The sequence below is a fragment of the Monodon monoceros genome, unplaced genomic scaffold (genome assembly GCF_005190385.1).
Source record: "Monodon monoceros isolate NGI ecotype Baffin Bay Population unplaced genomic scaffold, NGI_Narwhal_1 Super_Scaffold_19, whole genome shotgun sequence".
Taxonomy (NCBI): Eukaryota; Metazoa; Chordata; class Mammalia; order Artiodactyla; family Monodontidae; genus Monodon; species Monodon monoceros.
The window spans coordinates 9,413,942-9,430,908 of record NW_021703775.1 but is presented as its reverse complement, the minus strand read 5'-3'; the positions used below and the strand labels follow the sequence as shown (position 1 = coordinate 9,430,908).

Below are 16,967 nucleotides of genomic sequence, written 5' to 3'. Positions count from 1 at the left end.
TCTCCCTCCCCTCCCCCTCCCCTGTTCTTAATCCACAACAGGGATATGGACGCAAGGTGATGCATGGGGCTGCCTGCCTTCCCTACTGACTTTGCCTGGACCAGAGGATTTCTGTCGCTTTTGCCACCAGAGCCCAGGCTGGCATCCAGGCCTGGATTGTCCCCCAATTCCAGTTACCTGAGCCCATCTTGCTACTCCCTTTGCACCCCTTTCTGCTCACGACCCCTTCATTCATGCTCAAAAACACACTTACCTTCTGTTGAATCTCAGAGCAAACAGGTTCCTCCAGGTGTGTCTCCCTCATCCTCCTTGCTGCAATATGTTAGCTCCAGGAAGAGCCTGTTCTCCACCTAGTGGAACCTCCTCTTCAGCGCCTTGGGCAGGACAGAGGCCCTGCCCAGCCCCACTCTGTCCCATCTGCCCCTCCCCCTGCCCATGCCTCCCACACCTCTCCAAGCTCCTTGCCCCTTTTCCTCCTCTCCTCTGACCCCCCACTTGCCCCACTTCACTCTGTCCCCTCCCCAGCCCTCACTTCCTCCCCCCAGGGAAGCCCCTTCCCCCCCTTTGTCCCCTCTTTACCTGTCCCCTTACTACCTGTCGGCCACAGGGACCCCTCCTGCCCAGCCACACTAATCAGGTAAAGCCACCAAGCAGGCCAGGGGCCACCATGGCCTGGGCCTGGGCCAGCTGCAGGCTCTGCCTCGTGGCCCCTGAGCCCTCTGCTGCTCAGGGCGTGGGACCCTCCACAGACCCCGGCCTGGATGTCTGGCCCCCAGGGGGTGTGGGAGGCCCGTGTGAAGGCTGAGGCCCCGTCTGCATCTTGGGCTGGAAGTCACACTGCTGTCCCTCGGCTTAGGGAGCACTGACTCCCTAAGAAGGGACCTGGGATGTGGGCTGGAGCAGGGGCTCCCCCTCAGCTCCCCAGAAGGTAGCCTCTTCGACAGTCACCACCCAGCTTTCCAGGAGAGATCTGGTGGCCACAAGAGGATTTTGCACTGTGGCCCTTACCTCTTTTATCCTATGCCCCTGACTGGGCATCACCCCTAGTCCATCCCTGTGCCCTCCCTGCATGCTGGACCCTGAGTTCCAGAAATGGGGAGGAGGAGGGGAGAGAAGAGGTGGACAGGACCTCGGATCCATTAAAGTGTTCTCACTTGGCTAAGTCTTGGCCTTGGATCCTTCAGCTCTCCCAGGCTAGGGCCCTGGGTGTGGTTGGTGCTTAGTGAGTGTTTGTGGAGAGGAGAATCCAAGGCCTCCTCTGACCACAGGCATCCAGGGGTCACCCCAGTAATCAGCAGGTGGGGAGTGGGGCCCACACTGAGAGCAGGCAGACTTGGGTTCACACCTGGCTGTAACGTTTGGTAACCAGGGCACCTTGAACATGATCCATGGGTCCCCTAGAACTCAGTTTTTCCACCTATAAAATGGGGAAAATAGTCATAGCCGCCTCCTAGGGTTGTGAATAATGTGACAGTGTGTGGAAATCCCTTGGCAGGGGCCTGGCACAAAACAAATACTCAAATGCTGCTTTTTTTTTTTTTTTTTTTTCCATGACTGCTCTGGGCCGGGGGCAGAGCTGGGTCTGGGCAGATACAAGCGAAGAGGGAGATGGGTCCCTGTTCAAAGGAGCAAAGCCCTTCAAGATTAGAGTCTGCTGAGTTTCAGAGGGTGTCTATGTTTAGTTGCATCTTACAAACCAGCAACAAATTTGCTACTAGAAATTGGGATGGTGCCTACACAATGTATTGTCACTATTGCACGCACACTCTCAGACCAGCATCCTTGAATGTAGCACAATCGCCTCTTCTGGGCTTTTCCCAGAGGATTCTTGGCTTGCTTTTCATGTTGCCCTGTGTGGGGAACTGTAGCACCCTGCATTTTAAGAATGAGATTGATGGGATAAAAATAGAACTAGAAAATGATTAAAAAATCATTTCTAGTTCTCTATCAAAATTGCCTATCTTACCTTTTATGTATCTGAGCAAACAAATATGGTTATTTTAAAGTTCAATAACTCCCTAATATGGAGCCTCTGTGAGTCTGTTTCCAGTGTCTGTTGTTTCTCTTGGTTTTTGTTAGTATTGTCTTGTCTCCTCACATACTCGGCAAAAATTGAGTGCCACACTTTGTTTTTTTTTTCTTTTTTTTTTTGTTTGCAGTTTGTGGGCCTCTCACTGCTGTGGCCTCTCCCGTTGCGGGGCACAGGCTCTGGATGCGCAGGCTCAGCGGCCATGGCTCACGGGCCCAGCCGCTTCACAGCATGCGGGATCCTCCCAGACCGGGGCATGAACCTGTGTCCCCTGCATCGGCAGGCGGACTGTCAACCACTGCGCCACCAGGGAAGCCCAAGTGCCACACATTTTATATGAAAACCTGTAGAAATAATTTGAGGTACAGAATGAAATTATCTTGCTCCATGAGGATTATGTTTACCTCGGGCAGATGCCTTGGGATCCTGCAAACCAGGTTGTTTTACTTTACTTTCAGGGACTGAGATGATTTGCAGTCCCTTGGAGCACTTGTCTATTTCTAGTTCATTCATATTCTGGGGGTGAAACCCTCTGGGGTCCCAACCCAAAGCATGAAAGATTTGCCGGGTACCCCCTGCTCTTGGTGGGCCTAGTTTTGACCTCCTTAGTCCCAGAGGCTGTTAACAGCTCTGCTCAGCACCTTTGCAGTATCTTCTGGGCTCAGCAGACCCCCTAGGGAGAACGTAACCCCAGCTGCCAGCACACATCTCTGCGTTTCCTTCTTTTCCCAGAACTTGGCCCTGTGATTTTTTTACTGCCTTGTTTGCTCCCTGATACCCCTGAATCAAACTTTAAAAAATATATTTTTTGAGCAGCTTTTCGTTGTCCTCAGTTGGGAATTTAGTCCAAATTACCTAGTCCAGCATGATCAGAAGTTAATAGTCCTAAAAAATTAACTGAGGTTCCCCCTGTGAATTGGGAAAGGCTGCCACTCATTGAATTTAGTATCCAGAAACCTTGGCCTAGGGCATTGCACACGGACTTTTCAAAGGAGTTCAGTTCAGAGCATCACTGTGGGCTCTGGTAACCTGGAGGTGGGGTGGCACTCAGCAGGTGACAGAAATAGCCACAGAGAGAAATATATTACATATTTTCCCAGTTTTAAAATGCTGGGATCCTACAATGCCCATCCTACGTTATGTGTGAAACAAAGCCCCTTCGAGGTCACAGTCTCATCTGTTCTTATGACATTCCCTGAAGCAGGTGGGGATCGTCATCCTTGTTTCACGGTTGAGCAGATGAAGCTCTGAGAAGCTCTGTGGCTGATTCAAGGTCCCGTAAGTTGAAGCCCCGCCAGGCCTTGATTCAGATGCCCTGACCCTGGTGGCTCTGGAGGTTTCCTCCTGGGAACGCTGTCAGCCGCGTTCCCTGTGGGTGTGTGGGAGGGAGGCTCCATCTCCCAGGAGATGTGATCCAAGTGTCCTTGCTGTCCCTGTAGCAGGAGGGATGACAGATTGGAGGCCCTGGGAGTTCTGCCAGCCTGGCCATCCCAGAGCAAAGGCCATAAGCAATGAGTGGCAGATTCTGCCAGAGAAATGCTACATGGGCCAGGGTGTCAGGTCCCAGGTGGCTGGCCAGTGTAGTTCTGTCTGGCTCCAGGTGTGCAAAGGAAGGGCCATACGGTTAGGGGCCTGCTTAGGCTCCCTGAGGGGACAAACAGAGTTTCATTTATTGAGCTCTGAGTATAAATCGGGAAGTGTGCTGAGCACACACATGTATTAGCTACGAGATAGACACTGTTATTTACCTATTTATGGTTGAGAAAACTAAGGCACAGGACTGGATGCGGGCTGAGTAGAAAGGGCACAACTTACCCCAAAGAATCAACTGGTAATGGTGGCACTTTATAATTCAAGGGATACCTGAATTCTCTGGGTGGTCAAGGCCAGTGTCCCTCTTACCCTCCTGGACCCAGGGCCTGTGCTCTGAGCTCCTAGTGCCCTGTCTCTCCAGACCTGAATGCAGGGACTGAACCAGGAGTCTGGTGGCCAGCCTGGGCCACACCTCAGGAATGCTGGAATGAAGCCTCTTCTCCATGGCCCCTAATCCTTCCTTGCACTTCACGGCTGTGCCACCCCCAGAGCAGTTAGCAGTTACCCATCTTACAAACAGCACTGCAGCACCAGGGGAGGGGAAGGCAGGGTGTGCACAGAGATGAGCCCACCCGGCCCCTGACTTCTGCCCAGCAGCAATGCACAATTTCAGCAGCCCGAGCCCTCACCATACTGACGGTACCCAGGAGTCAGGCTTTGAGGCTGGGGGAGAGATTTGGGGGAGGTGAGATGAGCCCAAGGGGATGGGTGGGGGACCCTCCCTTCGCATCAAGCCAGAAGGAAGGGGCTTTAAAGAAAGCCTTCAGAGCCTTCCAGGTGTCCCCTGCAGTTTGAGAAATCCAGCAGATGAGTCCCAGCCCCACCTGCGAGGTCTAAAGCACAAGAGACAGGCTGGCTGCTTTGCCGGCAGAGCCAGGAAGAAGGCTGCTGGCCCAGACAAGAGCCTCGTGGGAGGGAGGGTCAGCTGGAGGCTGCCTGGAGGTGTGGACAAGCCTCAGCTGTGCAGAGATGGAGCTGCCTGGGGCGGGGGGGCTCCTTGGCACCCCCGAGACCTACGTGAAGTACCCTGGTCAGGGGGAAGGTGCAGAGGTGCCCAGTGGTGGCCAGGCTCTGAGGACACATGGAGGTGCCCGCAGGAGGGAGAGGTATAGTTTCCAACCTCTGCCAAACCCAGAGTGACGTTCAGGACAGCTCCAGTGGGAGGCCCCAGCCCACCTGAGCTGGGCGGAGGCCTGGGCTGTGCAGCAGGAGGGCTGGCCTTGAGCAGGGCCCAGACCCCAGCTGAGACTGTTGTGTGAGGTGTAGTGAACCGCCGTATCTCCCTACCAAGCGGCATCCCGGGTCTGCTAGGTTTCCATCCAGCCGCTGGGCGGCGGGCAGCGGAAGAGGTTTCCAGGGCCAGTGGAAGACCCAAATAAGGCTGCATTCGGTGGCTTTCCAGTTCCACAGCTGTGCCAGCTCATGGTGACACCGGAGTGCTGTGGTGTCCAGGGAAGCACTGTTTTGGGGCAACAGACGTTTCTTGAGCTCCTGTGGGGAGGGGTTTCCACATGCCTGGTGAGACCCACCTCTACCCAGAGGGGGCCTTCCTCACAGGCAGGGGCTCTTGGTGGAGCAAGGGCCCAAACCCTGAAACTGTATTGAACATCTTTCTGTCTGTCTCTGTCTGTGTGTCTGCCTCTCTGTGCCCCTCAGCCAGGGGAAGGCAGAACCAGGGCCCGAAAGGATCCGGAAGAAACATACAGACTGGGGACTCCATGGGGCCAGGTTTGGGGTACTAAGGAGGAGGGGTTTGAACCTGGGCCTGGAGTGGAGAGGATTGTGTGTAACAATTGAGGAAGGTCCGGAAGACCCCCAAGGCTTGTGGGTAGGGGTGGTGTGAGCCCCTCACCAAGATGGGATTAGAGTGAGGCCCTGAGCCAGCTCAGATGGCTTGCCACTGCCTCTTCTCAAATGCAAGCTACTCAGCATTCCTCCAGGCTTGAAATGAGCCCCTCCTTCCCCCTTCCACACTCCTGCATCCCCGGGCTCGCCACTCTGCAGTGAGGAAAACCACAGCTGAAGCCTATCAGGCTGGAGTTCGTGGCCGACAAGGCAAGGTCGTCCTGAAGCCTTCCTTGATCTTTTTCGGGTCTGATGCACTGCCAAAGAATCTCCGGAAACTCCCAGACATTCTCAGGGAGAGTTAGCCGCTGCCCACGTGCCCACACCACTGTCGGGCCTGCTGAGGCCCACGTGGGGAGCCCTGCTCTGGGGTGTCCTTGACCTCCATGCTCTCCTGCCCTGTCTCACCCCTGCATTCCCCACAGGCCTGTGTGGGACCAGCTGGAAGCGCTCTAGAAAAGCCCCCGAGGGCGCTGGGGGAGGAGGGAGGATGGGGGGCACAGATCACGGCGGGGCACCCCCCCATGTGTGTTTTATGAGGTGCACCCCCTTGGTGGCAGCTGAAGTGGGAGGTACCCCAGGCCCAAGGGCATGGGGGCCTGGCGGGGGAGGGCGGCTGCCCTGTTTTCTTGTAGCTGGAAGCTCATTAGCTTGTTAATTCAGAAGAAAGCATCTCTGGGTAGCGGAAGTTCAGTCCTGACGCCAAACCTGGGGGGAGGGGCCTTCTCTGGTTCCACCTCCGAGCACCAGGCCATAACTAAGGTCAGGCCTGTCCCGGACAGCACGACTGGCAAGTGTCCAAGTTGATGTTTGGAGCGTGGGAGGTTTGGCGGGTCTTAGCCGTGTGTTCACTTAGGGGTGAAAGGAACAGGCTTTTTGCACCAGCTTTGCCACTTTCTAGCCTATGACCTTGGGCAAATCCTTTAACTTTTCTGGGTCTCACTTTCGTCATCTGCAGAGATAATGACACTTCCCTGCCAAGGCCACGGTGAGGACTCAACGTGTTCAGGGAACCCCTGCTTGTTCAGAGCCAAGGTCACCAGGTGAAAAGGCCCCCAGGCTCTCAAGGAGCTCGGCCTCTGAGCCTGACCCTGCAGCCGCCCTCACCTCTTCCAGGCCACAGCCATGGGCGGCGGAAGGGGGACCAGGGTCTGCTGAGTTCCTGCCTGGCACGAGGCCCAGGCGGTCCTGGAAGTCCAGCGGGGCCAGACACACGGGCTGCCTCCTGTCTAGAAATAGTCGTCCTCCCTCCATGGGCAAACAGCTCCAGACTATTTTCTTCCTCCCACAATCTGAAAGTTGGAGCTGATTGGCTGGCTCAAAAAAAAAAAAACACCCAAAAACAAAAAAAGAGAAGGACGTGCAAGTGCTCTTGTGTGCCCAGAAGAGGGGGTGTCTCAGGGCTCTGTTTCCAGGGGAACCAGTGGCACAGGCTGGCTCCTTCCTCAGGGTGCAGAAAAGAGAAACTTGGCTGAGGTTTCAGGCACCTGGCTCCTGGGTGGTTTCCCTGGGGGATGAGCAAATGCCCAGGAGTCTGCCCTCCTGAGGGGCAGCCAGGGTCCCCCCTCCCCAGGATGCTCAGGGGCCCTCACCCCTTTCCTCCACCACCACAACCCCCAGGAGGTCTGGTCAGGTCCCTCAGCTGCCCTGATGTGGTCCCAACCTGAGACACAGACGATGGGAACAGACGCCAGGCTCCCTGGAGTGTATAAGGAGCTCAGGTTTGGAGAGGGCTCCCCTACGGCAAGGCCCCCGCGTGCGGTGAAAGGAGATAAGTAAGCGTGGGGCACCCATGAAACTAGTTGAAGGACCCCTGCCTGTGACCCACGTGACGTGGCCCTGGTAGCCATCACCATCTCTGGGCGGTGAGCCCCCATCAGTGGGGCCATTGAGGGCCCAGTGCCCAGAGCGATGTCCCCATCAGGAGGATGCTCCGGACGCCAGGGGTGCCCAGGGGTCATCTGCAGGGTGGCTGGAGGGACACCAGGGAGATCCTCCTCCACAGCCCACCTTGACTGCAATGGCCCGAGGTCATTGGGGGGGGGGTGTCACTCCACCTGGTGTCCATAGGAACCAGTAGGATGAGAGAGGGGGCAGCAAGGAGGGGAGGGCTGGCCTCTGCGCGCTCCACTGCCACGCCTCCCCGTGCTGGGACAGGAACTTGTGCCGGAGCTCCCTGCCCCCAGCCCGGGCTCTCGGCAACCCCCCACCTCTCCCCGCTCCAAGGTTGGGGAGCAGAGTGTATGCTACAGACAGACGGGGCGGGGGAGGGGGACACAGAGAGAGAGAGAGAGAGACCCCCGGCGACAGGCTGAGAGGGCAGGGTTAGGAGTGGTTTATACCCAGAGAATAGGACGGAGAGGCTGGGAGAGAGACGGGAAAGATGCGAGAGGGAGAGGGAGAGACACACACGGTGGGAGGTTGAGGGGGGGAGGAGACAGAGCAGAAGGGGCGGAGCTTAGGGTAGAAGCGCGCAGGGAGGGCGGGTGGACAGGGGGCGGGCGCGGAGCCGCCGGTAACAATTACGTCTGGGTCCCAGCAAACATGAGGCAGCTGCCCGCCGGGCCCGGCAGTCCTGCTCTCCTCGGCTGCGCAGTGGGGAAGCCGGCAACAGTTTCCTCCGGTGCCCAGGATGCAGCGGGCCAAGGTAGGCGCCGGCGCGGGTGGAGAGCGGGAGCTTCTGGGGGTTGCCCCGGACCAGGGAGCCTTGCTGTGCCTCCACCTTTGACCCCAGCCCCTGCTGTCTCCTGTAGGGTCGCTTTTGGGAAAGTAAGTGTTGGGGTGTCCTGGCTGGGAGGCTAGACTCCTGGGGCCCCGTTTGGACGGCGGGGGCTTTAGGTATTTGTGGAACTGAAGCTGGACGGAGGAGGAGCTTGGGGTCAGCCACCTGGTTCAGTTAAGTCCCTGGGAGTGCTGACCCTGAGCCTGGGCCCATGGCCTTTTGCGTTGGGGGAAGGCTGAGTGCTGGGAGGCCGTGTCTTACGCTCGAAGGCTGGTCAGTGAGTGCATCGTCTAATTATCCAAGTAATTAATGAGTAGCCACTTCCTAAAGGGCTAGGAGACCCCTGACAAGGACGACTGTGATTAGTTCCCACTCTGTGGGGCTCTTGGGAGGTTGGAGACAGAGAGTGCAAGGAAAATGCCTGGAACAAAGTTCAAGAGATGGTAGCGAGGTGTTGGGAAGGATGAAGGATAATTAAATGAAGAATAAAGAGGGAAAGGAAAATACGCTAACCCCCAGAATAGTTAACACTCAGAACATCTGTCCTGATGCCTGGCCAGTTCCCCACGTGTTTGGGACAGTCTTGCTTTGGAGGGAAGAAGAAAGACCAGGATTAGATCTGGCTGATCGTAACAGAACAGATAACAGTGGTTTGAGCAAGGTTGCTTGCACTTATCTCTCATGCAGAAGTCCGGAGGGAGGCAATAGAAGGCTGGCACGGAAGCCCTACGGTCAGCAGGGACTAGGCTCCATCTGTCTCACTGGCTTCTATTCTTGAGGCTACGTTAAGGTCCAAAATGGCTGCTGGAGCTCCAGCCAGCACATACAGGCAGCAGGAAGTAGAAAGAAAAGCAAAAATAAATCTTGACTAAAATCAAGGTTTTATGGGTAAGGAAGAATGGATACTGGGCTGGCATCTGGCAGTCTCCCCCAACTCCACCCCATCTCCCCAGAGATGGATTCCTGCCTCTCTGTCACCCGTGGGGTCTTGTGGCTGCTGATTCCAGGCCATACTACCCCAGAGCCCCAGGCCACCCCTGCTCTGTCTGCTCCCTTGCTCAGGGGTGCCAGGAGGATTGGCAGAAGTGCTGACAGGAAACCCTTCGAGGCTGGCGACAGGGTGTGTTGAGAAGGTATTTTCTCTCCAGGCACCTTAAGTCTCTCCCACAACCTTCAGGCAGACAGGGCAGAAGTAGAGAAACTTAGCACCTTGTTGCACGCACGCCCACATGCCATGTGCTCACTGCACACACGTGCCACAGCTGGCACAGGTCACACGAATCCAGGGTCGTCAGTATGAGCGTGCAATGCACAGCCACGCCCTGTGACTGTGCCCACAGCTGCCTGTGCTGCCTGCGTGCACACAGAGGTGGGGATTTCCACAGAGTCAGGCTGCACGCAGGTGTGCACGCAGCCCACCCTGTCCACCAGGCATGGGACAATCCTCCTCCTCTTGCCTTTCCTCTGCTGGCCCTACCTGCCAGGAGGCCACTCCCTGTCCCTGCCGGATAGGTGGAGTGAGTGGCTCAAGTCCCACAGGTGCATCTGCCCCTTCCTTTGGCCATTGTGACCCCACACTGGCCTCCGCCTTCCCTCACAGCCGGGCCCCAGTGGATCTCGCGGTGCCTGCCGGGGGCCTTCCTGCAGCTGGGCTGGCCAGAGGCTGGAGTGGGCCACTCACCTTCTGGTGCTGGGCCAGGCAGGGACAGTGGTCTGAGGGAAGCCACCATTGGGTCCCTCACCAAGGTCAGCAGAAGGATTATGAAAATCACCTTCCCCTCTAGTGGCAACAGGGACTACAGTTCAGAGCACAGGCTGGGAGTTGCCTGACTCATCCACCCTCAGTGCCTGTCACTGCCATTTGTGGATCCTCACAATGTCCTGGGAGGGCAGGCACTGCCACTTCCCCTTTCACAGACACGAGGCTCCAGTGCGGTGGGGACAGGGGGTGGGGGTGGGGGCTCGTCCAGCCCACCACCAGGACTTGAGCTCTGTGAACTCTTAGGAGAAAGGAGCAAAGAGAACTGCAGGCTCTGCTCCTGGGTCTTCAGGGAGTGATGTCTTCATGACCCGGCATGTCCATCAGGACCTGCTACCTGCTCCGGTTCCTGCCTTCTTGTGGGGCATTTGTGGGAGGTGGGCCCTAATCTTCTCCCCTATTTCCAAAGTAATCAGAGCCCTGAACTGTACTGGGGAGTGTGGTGGCTCTGACTCTTCTCTAGGTGGAGCCCGGGACAAGGTCAGGGCTGAAGGGCAGGAGCCCTGAGGTGGCCACTCCTCCCTCCATGGTCTTTCCAGCAGGCTCTGCACCTGCATTATTCCCCTGGACCCCCAGGCAGCCCCGAGGTCGCTCTTGGTATTGCACTCCCTTTACAGATGAGGAAACTGAGGCCCACCCATGATTGCAAGCTATAAAGTGTTACAGCTGGGATTTGAACCCTGCTCTGTCTTGCTGTAAATCTCAGTTGCCTAGGGCTTGGGGGGATGGATGGGGAGGTCATGGGAGAAGGCTACAGGGAGAGAGGGGCGTGCCTGTGACCAGGCAGCTGAGGAGGTGCCCCATCCCTGTGGGGGCTGGCTCCATGGAGTTGTGGCCTGTTGCACCCTCCGAATCCTTTAGAGAGTGCACATAAGTCAGATCCCACCCCTGGCCACGTCTCCCGATTAGCCATGTGACCTTGAGCCAGCCACAGCCCCTTGTCTGGGCTGCAGATCCAGAGCTGCAAAGGAAAGGACCCCAGCGTTTTGAAATCAGGAGCCCTTTTCTCATCAAAATCTTCTGCAAGAGAGGGAGCTGCTTTGCCACCTCGGGCTGGCTTGGGGCCCACCTACTCTCCCGCCCCACCCCAAGGCATCTCTGGTGATGGCCAGGAGTGCTGCAGAGCCCTGAATGTGGCCTCTGTGAGGAAGAGGGGCAACCTTGGTTTCCAAGGCAAAGAAAGGAGAAGGGAAAGAACTTGGCAAGTCTTCCTTTGCTGGTCCTCCAGCCCCGGGCCGGAAGGAGACAGAGCAGAAAGGAGGGTACAGTGTGGAGTGAGTCACTGTGTCGCCCTCCCCATCTCCCCATCCCCAGCTTGATGTTTCCCTGGAACGGGTGCATCTGTCAGCTGTGATCAGCCCACATCCTAGAGCGCCACAGAGCGGCCATGTGACAGGGAGAGAACCAAGGGGACCTGCAGGCACCAGAGTTGGAGGGGCATTGCTGAGCTGAGCTGGGCAGGACAGCTAAGAGGGGCCTGTCCCGTCTCCCGGTTGGCCCAGCCTCCCCGCTCTGATCTGTTGCCTGAAGTCTCTGCCCAGCCCTGCCCTCCATCAGGCTGGCCCGCGCCTGTGCCGTGCTCAGCTAGGCAGAGCAGCTGCTGGCCTTAGCCGGCCTCATCTCCAGCTCTGCGGCCGGCCCCTGTCCTCCCCTGCTTCCAGCTCATGCCTCCGGGGCGGGCAAAGGATAAATCTGAGTCCCGACTGCTGGTGCTATGCCTGGCCCTGTTTTAAGATCCTCTCTTGGGACTTCCCTGGTGGTCCAGTGGTTAAGACTCCACGCTTCCATTGCAGGGGGCGTGGGTTCGATCTCTGGCTGGGGAACTAAGATCCCGCATGCTGTGGGGTGAGGCCAAAAAGAAATCCTCCCTCAAGATGGGCACTCTGGGCAGTGAGCCCAGAGAGCCACATTCTAGCCCCAACTCTGCCCAAGTGACTCCGTGAGCTCGGGCAGGGTCCATCCCCTCCCTGGGCCTCAGTCTCCCCATCTGAGCCTCAGATGCGCTCATAGCCTCTGCCAGACCCCCACTTGAGGTCGGGCCCTGTGCTGAGCAGTGGGGCCTGGGTGTAGAGGTGGGGGGGCCACCACCAAAAGCTCCAGGATGCTGTGATGCAGATTGCCCCGCCCCACACATATGCCTCCTGGCCTGTCACGAGGCCCACTTCCGCTATTTGTAATTGAAGAGCCCGGCCAGGAGCGAAGGTGGTTGCGGAGATAACACAGCTGCACCTCGACAGCTGTTAGCCCAGCTCTGCATCAGTAGATCTGGGCTCAGTCCCAGCCCCCTCGCGCCCTAGCTGTGTGTCCCCAGACAAGTTATTTAGCTCCTCTGTTCCGTGGTCTCCCCGTTTTCCTGGAGGAAATATCAGCGACCTCCTAGATAAATAAGATCCTACACCAGCCCGCTTAGCACAGCCCCTGGTGCATCACAAGAGCTCCGTAAATGGTGACAGTGTCAGTGTTATCATTTTGGGATTACTGAGTAGAGCCTGGGAAGGGCACTCCAATGGGAGAATGTTGTCAGTGAGTAGCTCGGAGTCCACCCCTGGGTTGATGAGAAACCCTCATTGCCTGGGCAGCAAGAGGCACGTGAAGAGCTAGTGTCCTGGCCGAGGTGGCAGCATTAGAGGCAGGGCAGGGACAACCCAGTCTTCCCCTCCCCTGCTCCAGTGCTCTGGGAGGGGCGGCACCCAGGCGTGTGTGTGTGTGTGTGTGTGTGTGTGTGTGTGTGTGTGTGCGTGCGTGTGCACGCCTGTGTTCTTCAGGGACTCATGACAATCTCAGCCCCCTGCTCAGGAGGCAGGCCGCCTGGCCCGTACCTGTTGGTGCTCAGGGGTGGGAGGAGAATCGAGGCTTCCCGAAGCCTCCCTATCCCAAATCCTCGGGGCCCGCACGACACAACGCCCATGGCCACTTCCTGCCATCTGTCCCAAGTGCTGGAAATACAGCACGCAAAGATGAGTGGGCGCTCAGTGAGCTTGCCTGAAGGAGCACCCATGGATGGGGTCAGCGCACCAGGCAGCCCCGCAGCTCAGCAGGGCTGCGGGTCCCCGCTGGCCCAGGCTCTGGCCTCGAGGCAGCCCCAGCCCCCCCCCGGGAAGGAGGGAGATTGCGAACCCCAGACTCCTTCTTCCCGCAGACAAGGCCCAGAGTTTCCTATCCGGTGGGATAAGCCCTCTAAACCTTAGCTGCACTTTCAGATTGGCTGAGGAGCTTTATAAAAATAGAGCAGCACGGGCCCCACTGAATCAATAATGCAGCCCCCGGGCAGGCAGAGATGGGGAAGTCTCCCAGGGGATTCTGAAGTGCAGCCCGCTGAGCGGAGCGAGTTGGGTGTCCCCGCTGATGTCACCGGGCCCTGGGCTTGGCCCTGCCCCTTGCGCTGAGCATCAGAAGGGTGAAGAATAGTGCTAATCACTCCTGCTTGGGGGGGGGATTGTATATGTCACCTCGTTTAACCTTCTCCATAGTCCCGTGAAGCCCTGTTATTATCCCCATTTTACAGATGAGCAAACTGAGGATCAGGGTGGTCAAGTACTCTGTCCAAGGTGGCCCAGCCAGGAGGTGAGGGTCCAGGAATCAAGTCCCTGTCTGGCTGACCACAGACCTCTTCCCACTGTACTGACTGAAATAACATCAACCGGCTTGAAATTCCCCCTCCTCAGCTAAGTGTGTCTTCTGAACAAGCATCCAGTGGGTCCTGGTGGCTCTTACGAAACTGTTCATGCTGTGTCTCATGCATAAATGCCTGTAAACATTTGGGAGAAGTTAGCTGTGCCTCTTGCATATGCCTTGACTCAATAACATTACCTCTGAGGAAGGGAGCCTGGATGTTCTCGCCCCAAAGGCTGCCACGTGCCCGCAGGTCACCTCTGCCGAGCCTTCTCTGAGATGCTCTTTGGGGGTTCTCTGGAGCCCAGCTGACGAGAACCACAGAAACTGAGCCAGCTGCTCAGTGGTCTGGCCTTGGAGTGCCCCTAACGGCCTGACCAGATGGGCTTCCACAGGACGGAGCTGTGCACGCTGGGCATGAGGCAGTGAGCAGGATCAGCCACTCTGTGGACTACTGGCCTTTCTGGGGGCCTATTGGGGGTGAGGAGCCACCAGGTGGGATGTCCCGGTCCAGGTGCCAGTGGTTTGTTTAAAATGATCTGGTCTCTTTCTATGGGGTGGTGAAAACTCTCAGATGATGGTTGAGAATGGAGCGTCCTCGTGGAGAATCTGGACCACATGTGTGGGGAGCTGGAAGGCATGAGGGCTTGTTCTGCTTCCGGTACCCATCTCCATGGTGACAATGTCACAGTTACTGAGGAGTCACCTCGACCCCTCCATCACTACCTACACCTACAGCAGATCCTAAATACTCATCACACTGATATTTCTACCACCCATCCCACCGCCTGCACCTGGCTCAAGCCCCCCACTGTAGTCCCCTCAACTTGGGCAGCCCCCCCTCATTGTCCCCCAGTTCTCCTCCACACTCCACGAGACCACCTTTCTGAAGGTGACTGACGCTAGCCTGGGGAGCTGGGGTCAGGGTGTGCCCTGGCAGCGGGAGGCTGCCCCAAACCCCCCAACTGGCAGGTCTGACCACCATCTAGAACAGTGCTGGCCAATAGAAATGCATTACAAGGCACAGGTATCATTTTAAATGGTCCGGCAGACACATTAAAGAAAGTAAAAAAAAAAATTATTTTTAATAATATATTTTATTTAACCCAATGTAAATATTATTTCAACGTGTAATCAATATAAAAATTATTAATGAGCTATTTTACATTCTACTAAGAAGGATTTGAAACCCAGTGTGTATTTGCACTGATGGCACATCTCAACTTGGACTAACCCCATTTCAAATGTTCTGTAGTCACATGCAGGGAGTGGTCACTGAACGGGACACCTCAGTCCGTGATCAGACTCCAAATGTCCTAGCTGTCTGTACTCTGCCTTCACCCATTTGGTTTTATCTGCCACAACCTGTGCTATTGTTTCTTATTTTTCCTTTAAATTAACTCACATTTTAAATTTCAGTAAGTTCATTTAAAAGGGAATCTGTAGGGGCTTCCCTGGTGGCGCAGTGGTTGAGAGTCCGTCTGCCGATGCAGGGGACGTGGGTTCGTGCCCCGGTCCGGGAAGATCCCACGTGCCGCGGAGCGGCTGGGCCCGTGAGCCATGGCCGCTGAGCCTGCGCGTCCGGAGCCTGTGCTCCGCAACGGGAGGGGCCACAACAGTGAGAGGCCCGTGTACCGCAAAAAAAAAAAAAAAAAGGGAATCTGTAAATCATTATCATAAAAGGAGAGCTAGTAGCAGTCTGCGGTAACCATAACAACGCCATGAAAACAAAACAACAGCATTAAATTCCAGCCCCTCCCCCCCCCCACTATGTGGGCTGCTGAGTCTCAGAGCTGGAGCTAGAGGGATGCTGCGGGCACCTAGAGTCTAGGTCATCCCCTGTACCAGGCACAAGATTCTCCCAGATGCTCCACCCGCTCCAGCCAAAGCCCAGCAGGACACACCTGAAGGTGAACTAGTTGGTTGACTCCTTGTTGCCCTTGGCTGAGAGAGAACATGCACCACGGGTAACATGGTGAGCTTGGTGAGAGGGTGTGAGAAAGTCCTATTACAGGATCTGGGCTTCAGCTGGGCAATTTGCAGGAGGGCGTACGGAACCTCGAAAGATTGGTGTGAGCGTTAAATAAAGCACCCAGCTCAGTACCTGCAGGAAAGTAGGTGCATCGCCAGTGCAGTGCCCTTTCTGTCCCTCCTGTGCTCCCCACAGACCCGGGGACTTGGAAGGAAGCTGAGACCTGCCCTTGGACCCCACTGGCCGGGCAGGAGCTGCAGGTCTGGGGTGAGTGGCCGGAAACGGCTCAGACCACCTGCAGCCCCTGCCCTGAGGGGACCTTGTGAGCCTCTGAGGAGACTGCAGGGCCCCGGGGCCAGCCTAGGGCCATTTCTGGGACCTGGCCCACAATGCTTACACGGCCAGATGTACTGCTGGGGACGCTGTGCGACCTCAGGACCCAGATCTTCTGGCTTCACTGGCCTCTGCCACCAGCCCTGACCATCCCCTGAGGCCCATGGAGGATGGAGGGATGGTGCCATCCACTGTTGAAATGCATCAAGTAAGAGCAGACGGGGAGAAGGTCTGAGGCAAATTATGGAGAGAGCATTAGGGGGCTTTCACCGGGGCATTTTAGGGTATTTATTGAAGATGTGTTTGTATTTTTTAAGTATTCTTTTTTTTTGTATGTACGAGAGTATTTTTTTAATGGAAACTTTATTGAGATCATTGTAGACTCGCTTGCAGTTGTAAGAAATGGAACAGCCTCTGAATACCCTTTACCCAGCTTTATAATACATGCACTCCGCGTGTGCGTGCGTAGTGCTGTTTACTTTGATCACATGTCGGTTTGTGTTTCCACCACCGCAGTCATGACACAGAACAGTTCCACCACCGCGAGGACCCCTCGTGTTGCCCTTTTATAGCCACACCCACCTCCCCCCTTCCACGTCTCCCTCCATCCTGAACCCCTGGCCCGCTAATCGGTTCCACTTCTAAAATGTTATTTTGAAGTGTTGTATAAATAGAATCATATAGTATGTGACCTTTTGAGATTTTAGCCGTTCGCATGGTACGAGTGGTATCTCCTTATGGTTTTAGTTGCATTTCCCTGATGGCTAATGATGTGGAACAACTTTTCATGGGCTTATCTGCCACCTGCACGTCTTCCTCGGTGAAATGCCTGTGGCTGTCTTTTGCCCATTTTCTAACTGGATGCTTTGTTCTTTTACTGTTGAGTTTTGGACGTGAGGGTCTCTTGGGTGTCGGGCTCTGTGATGCGGAAGAGCAGCGCACACAGCAGGCCAGGGCCAGCTCTCAGAGCTGACATTCCAGGAGAAAGAGAAAGAAATGCACCTCGGGAAACAAATAAATAGGGTAGGTTCAAAAGCAGTGTGCTGGGAAGCACAGCAGGTGTTGTTATGGATGGTGAATGGCAGCCTAGAGAGAGGGGTCT

General features: G+C 56.2%; 2 protein-coding genes across 6 annotated transcripts in view; both read left to right on the top strand.

Moving 5' to 3' along the window:
* PROM2 (prominin 2) overlaps nucleotides 1-2,022 on the top strand; it is a 20,728-nt gene extending 18,706 nt beyond the window's left edge. For 3 of the 4 annotated variants that reach the window (XM_029232651.1, XM_029232650.1, XM_029232653.1), the window contains exon 24: nucleotides 42-2,022. The gene's annotated coding sequence lies outside the window, so the exon portion shown is untranslated. The remainder of the gene's footprint in view (nucleotides 1-41) is intronic. The other variant, XM_029232652.1, reaches the window with a different exon arrangement.
* Nucleotides 2,023-7,982: 5,960 nt separating this feature from the next.
* Nucleotides 7,983-16,967, top strand: part of KCNIP3 (potassium voltage-gated channel interacting protein 3) — an 84,841-nt gene continuing 75,856 nt past the window's right edge. For both annotated transcript variants that reach the window (XR_003794996.1, XM_029232659.1), the window contains exon 1: nucleotides 7,983-8,114. Coding sequence is in view for 1 of the 2 variants with exons in the window: in XM_029232659.1 (XP_029088492.1) it covers nucleotides 8,100-8,114 (15 nt within the window). In the remaining variant the exon portion in view is untranslated. The remainder of the gene's footprint in view (nucleotides 8,115-16,967) is intronic.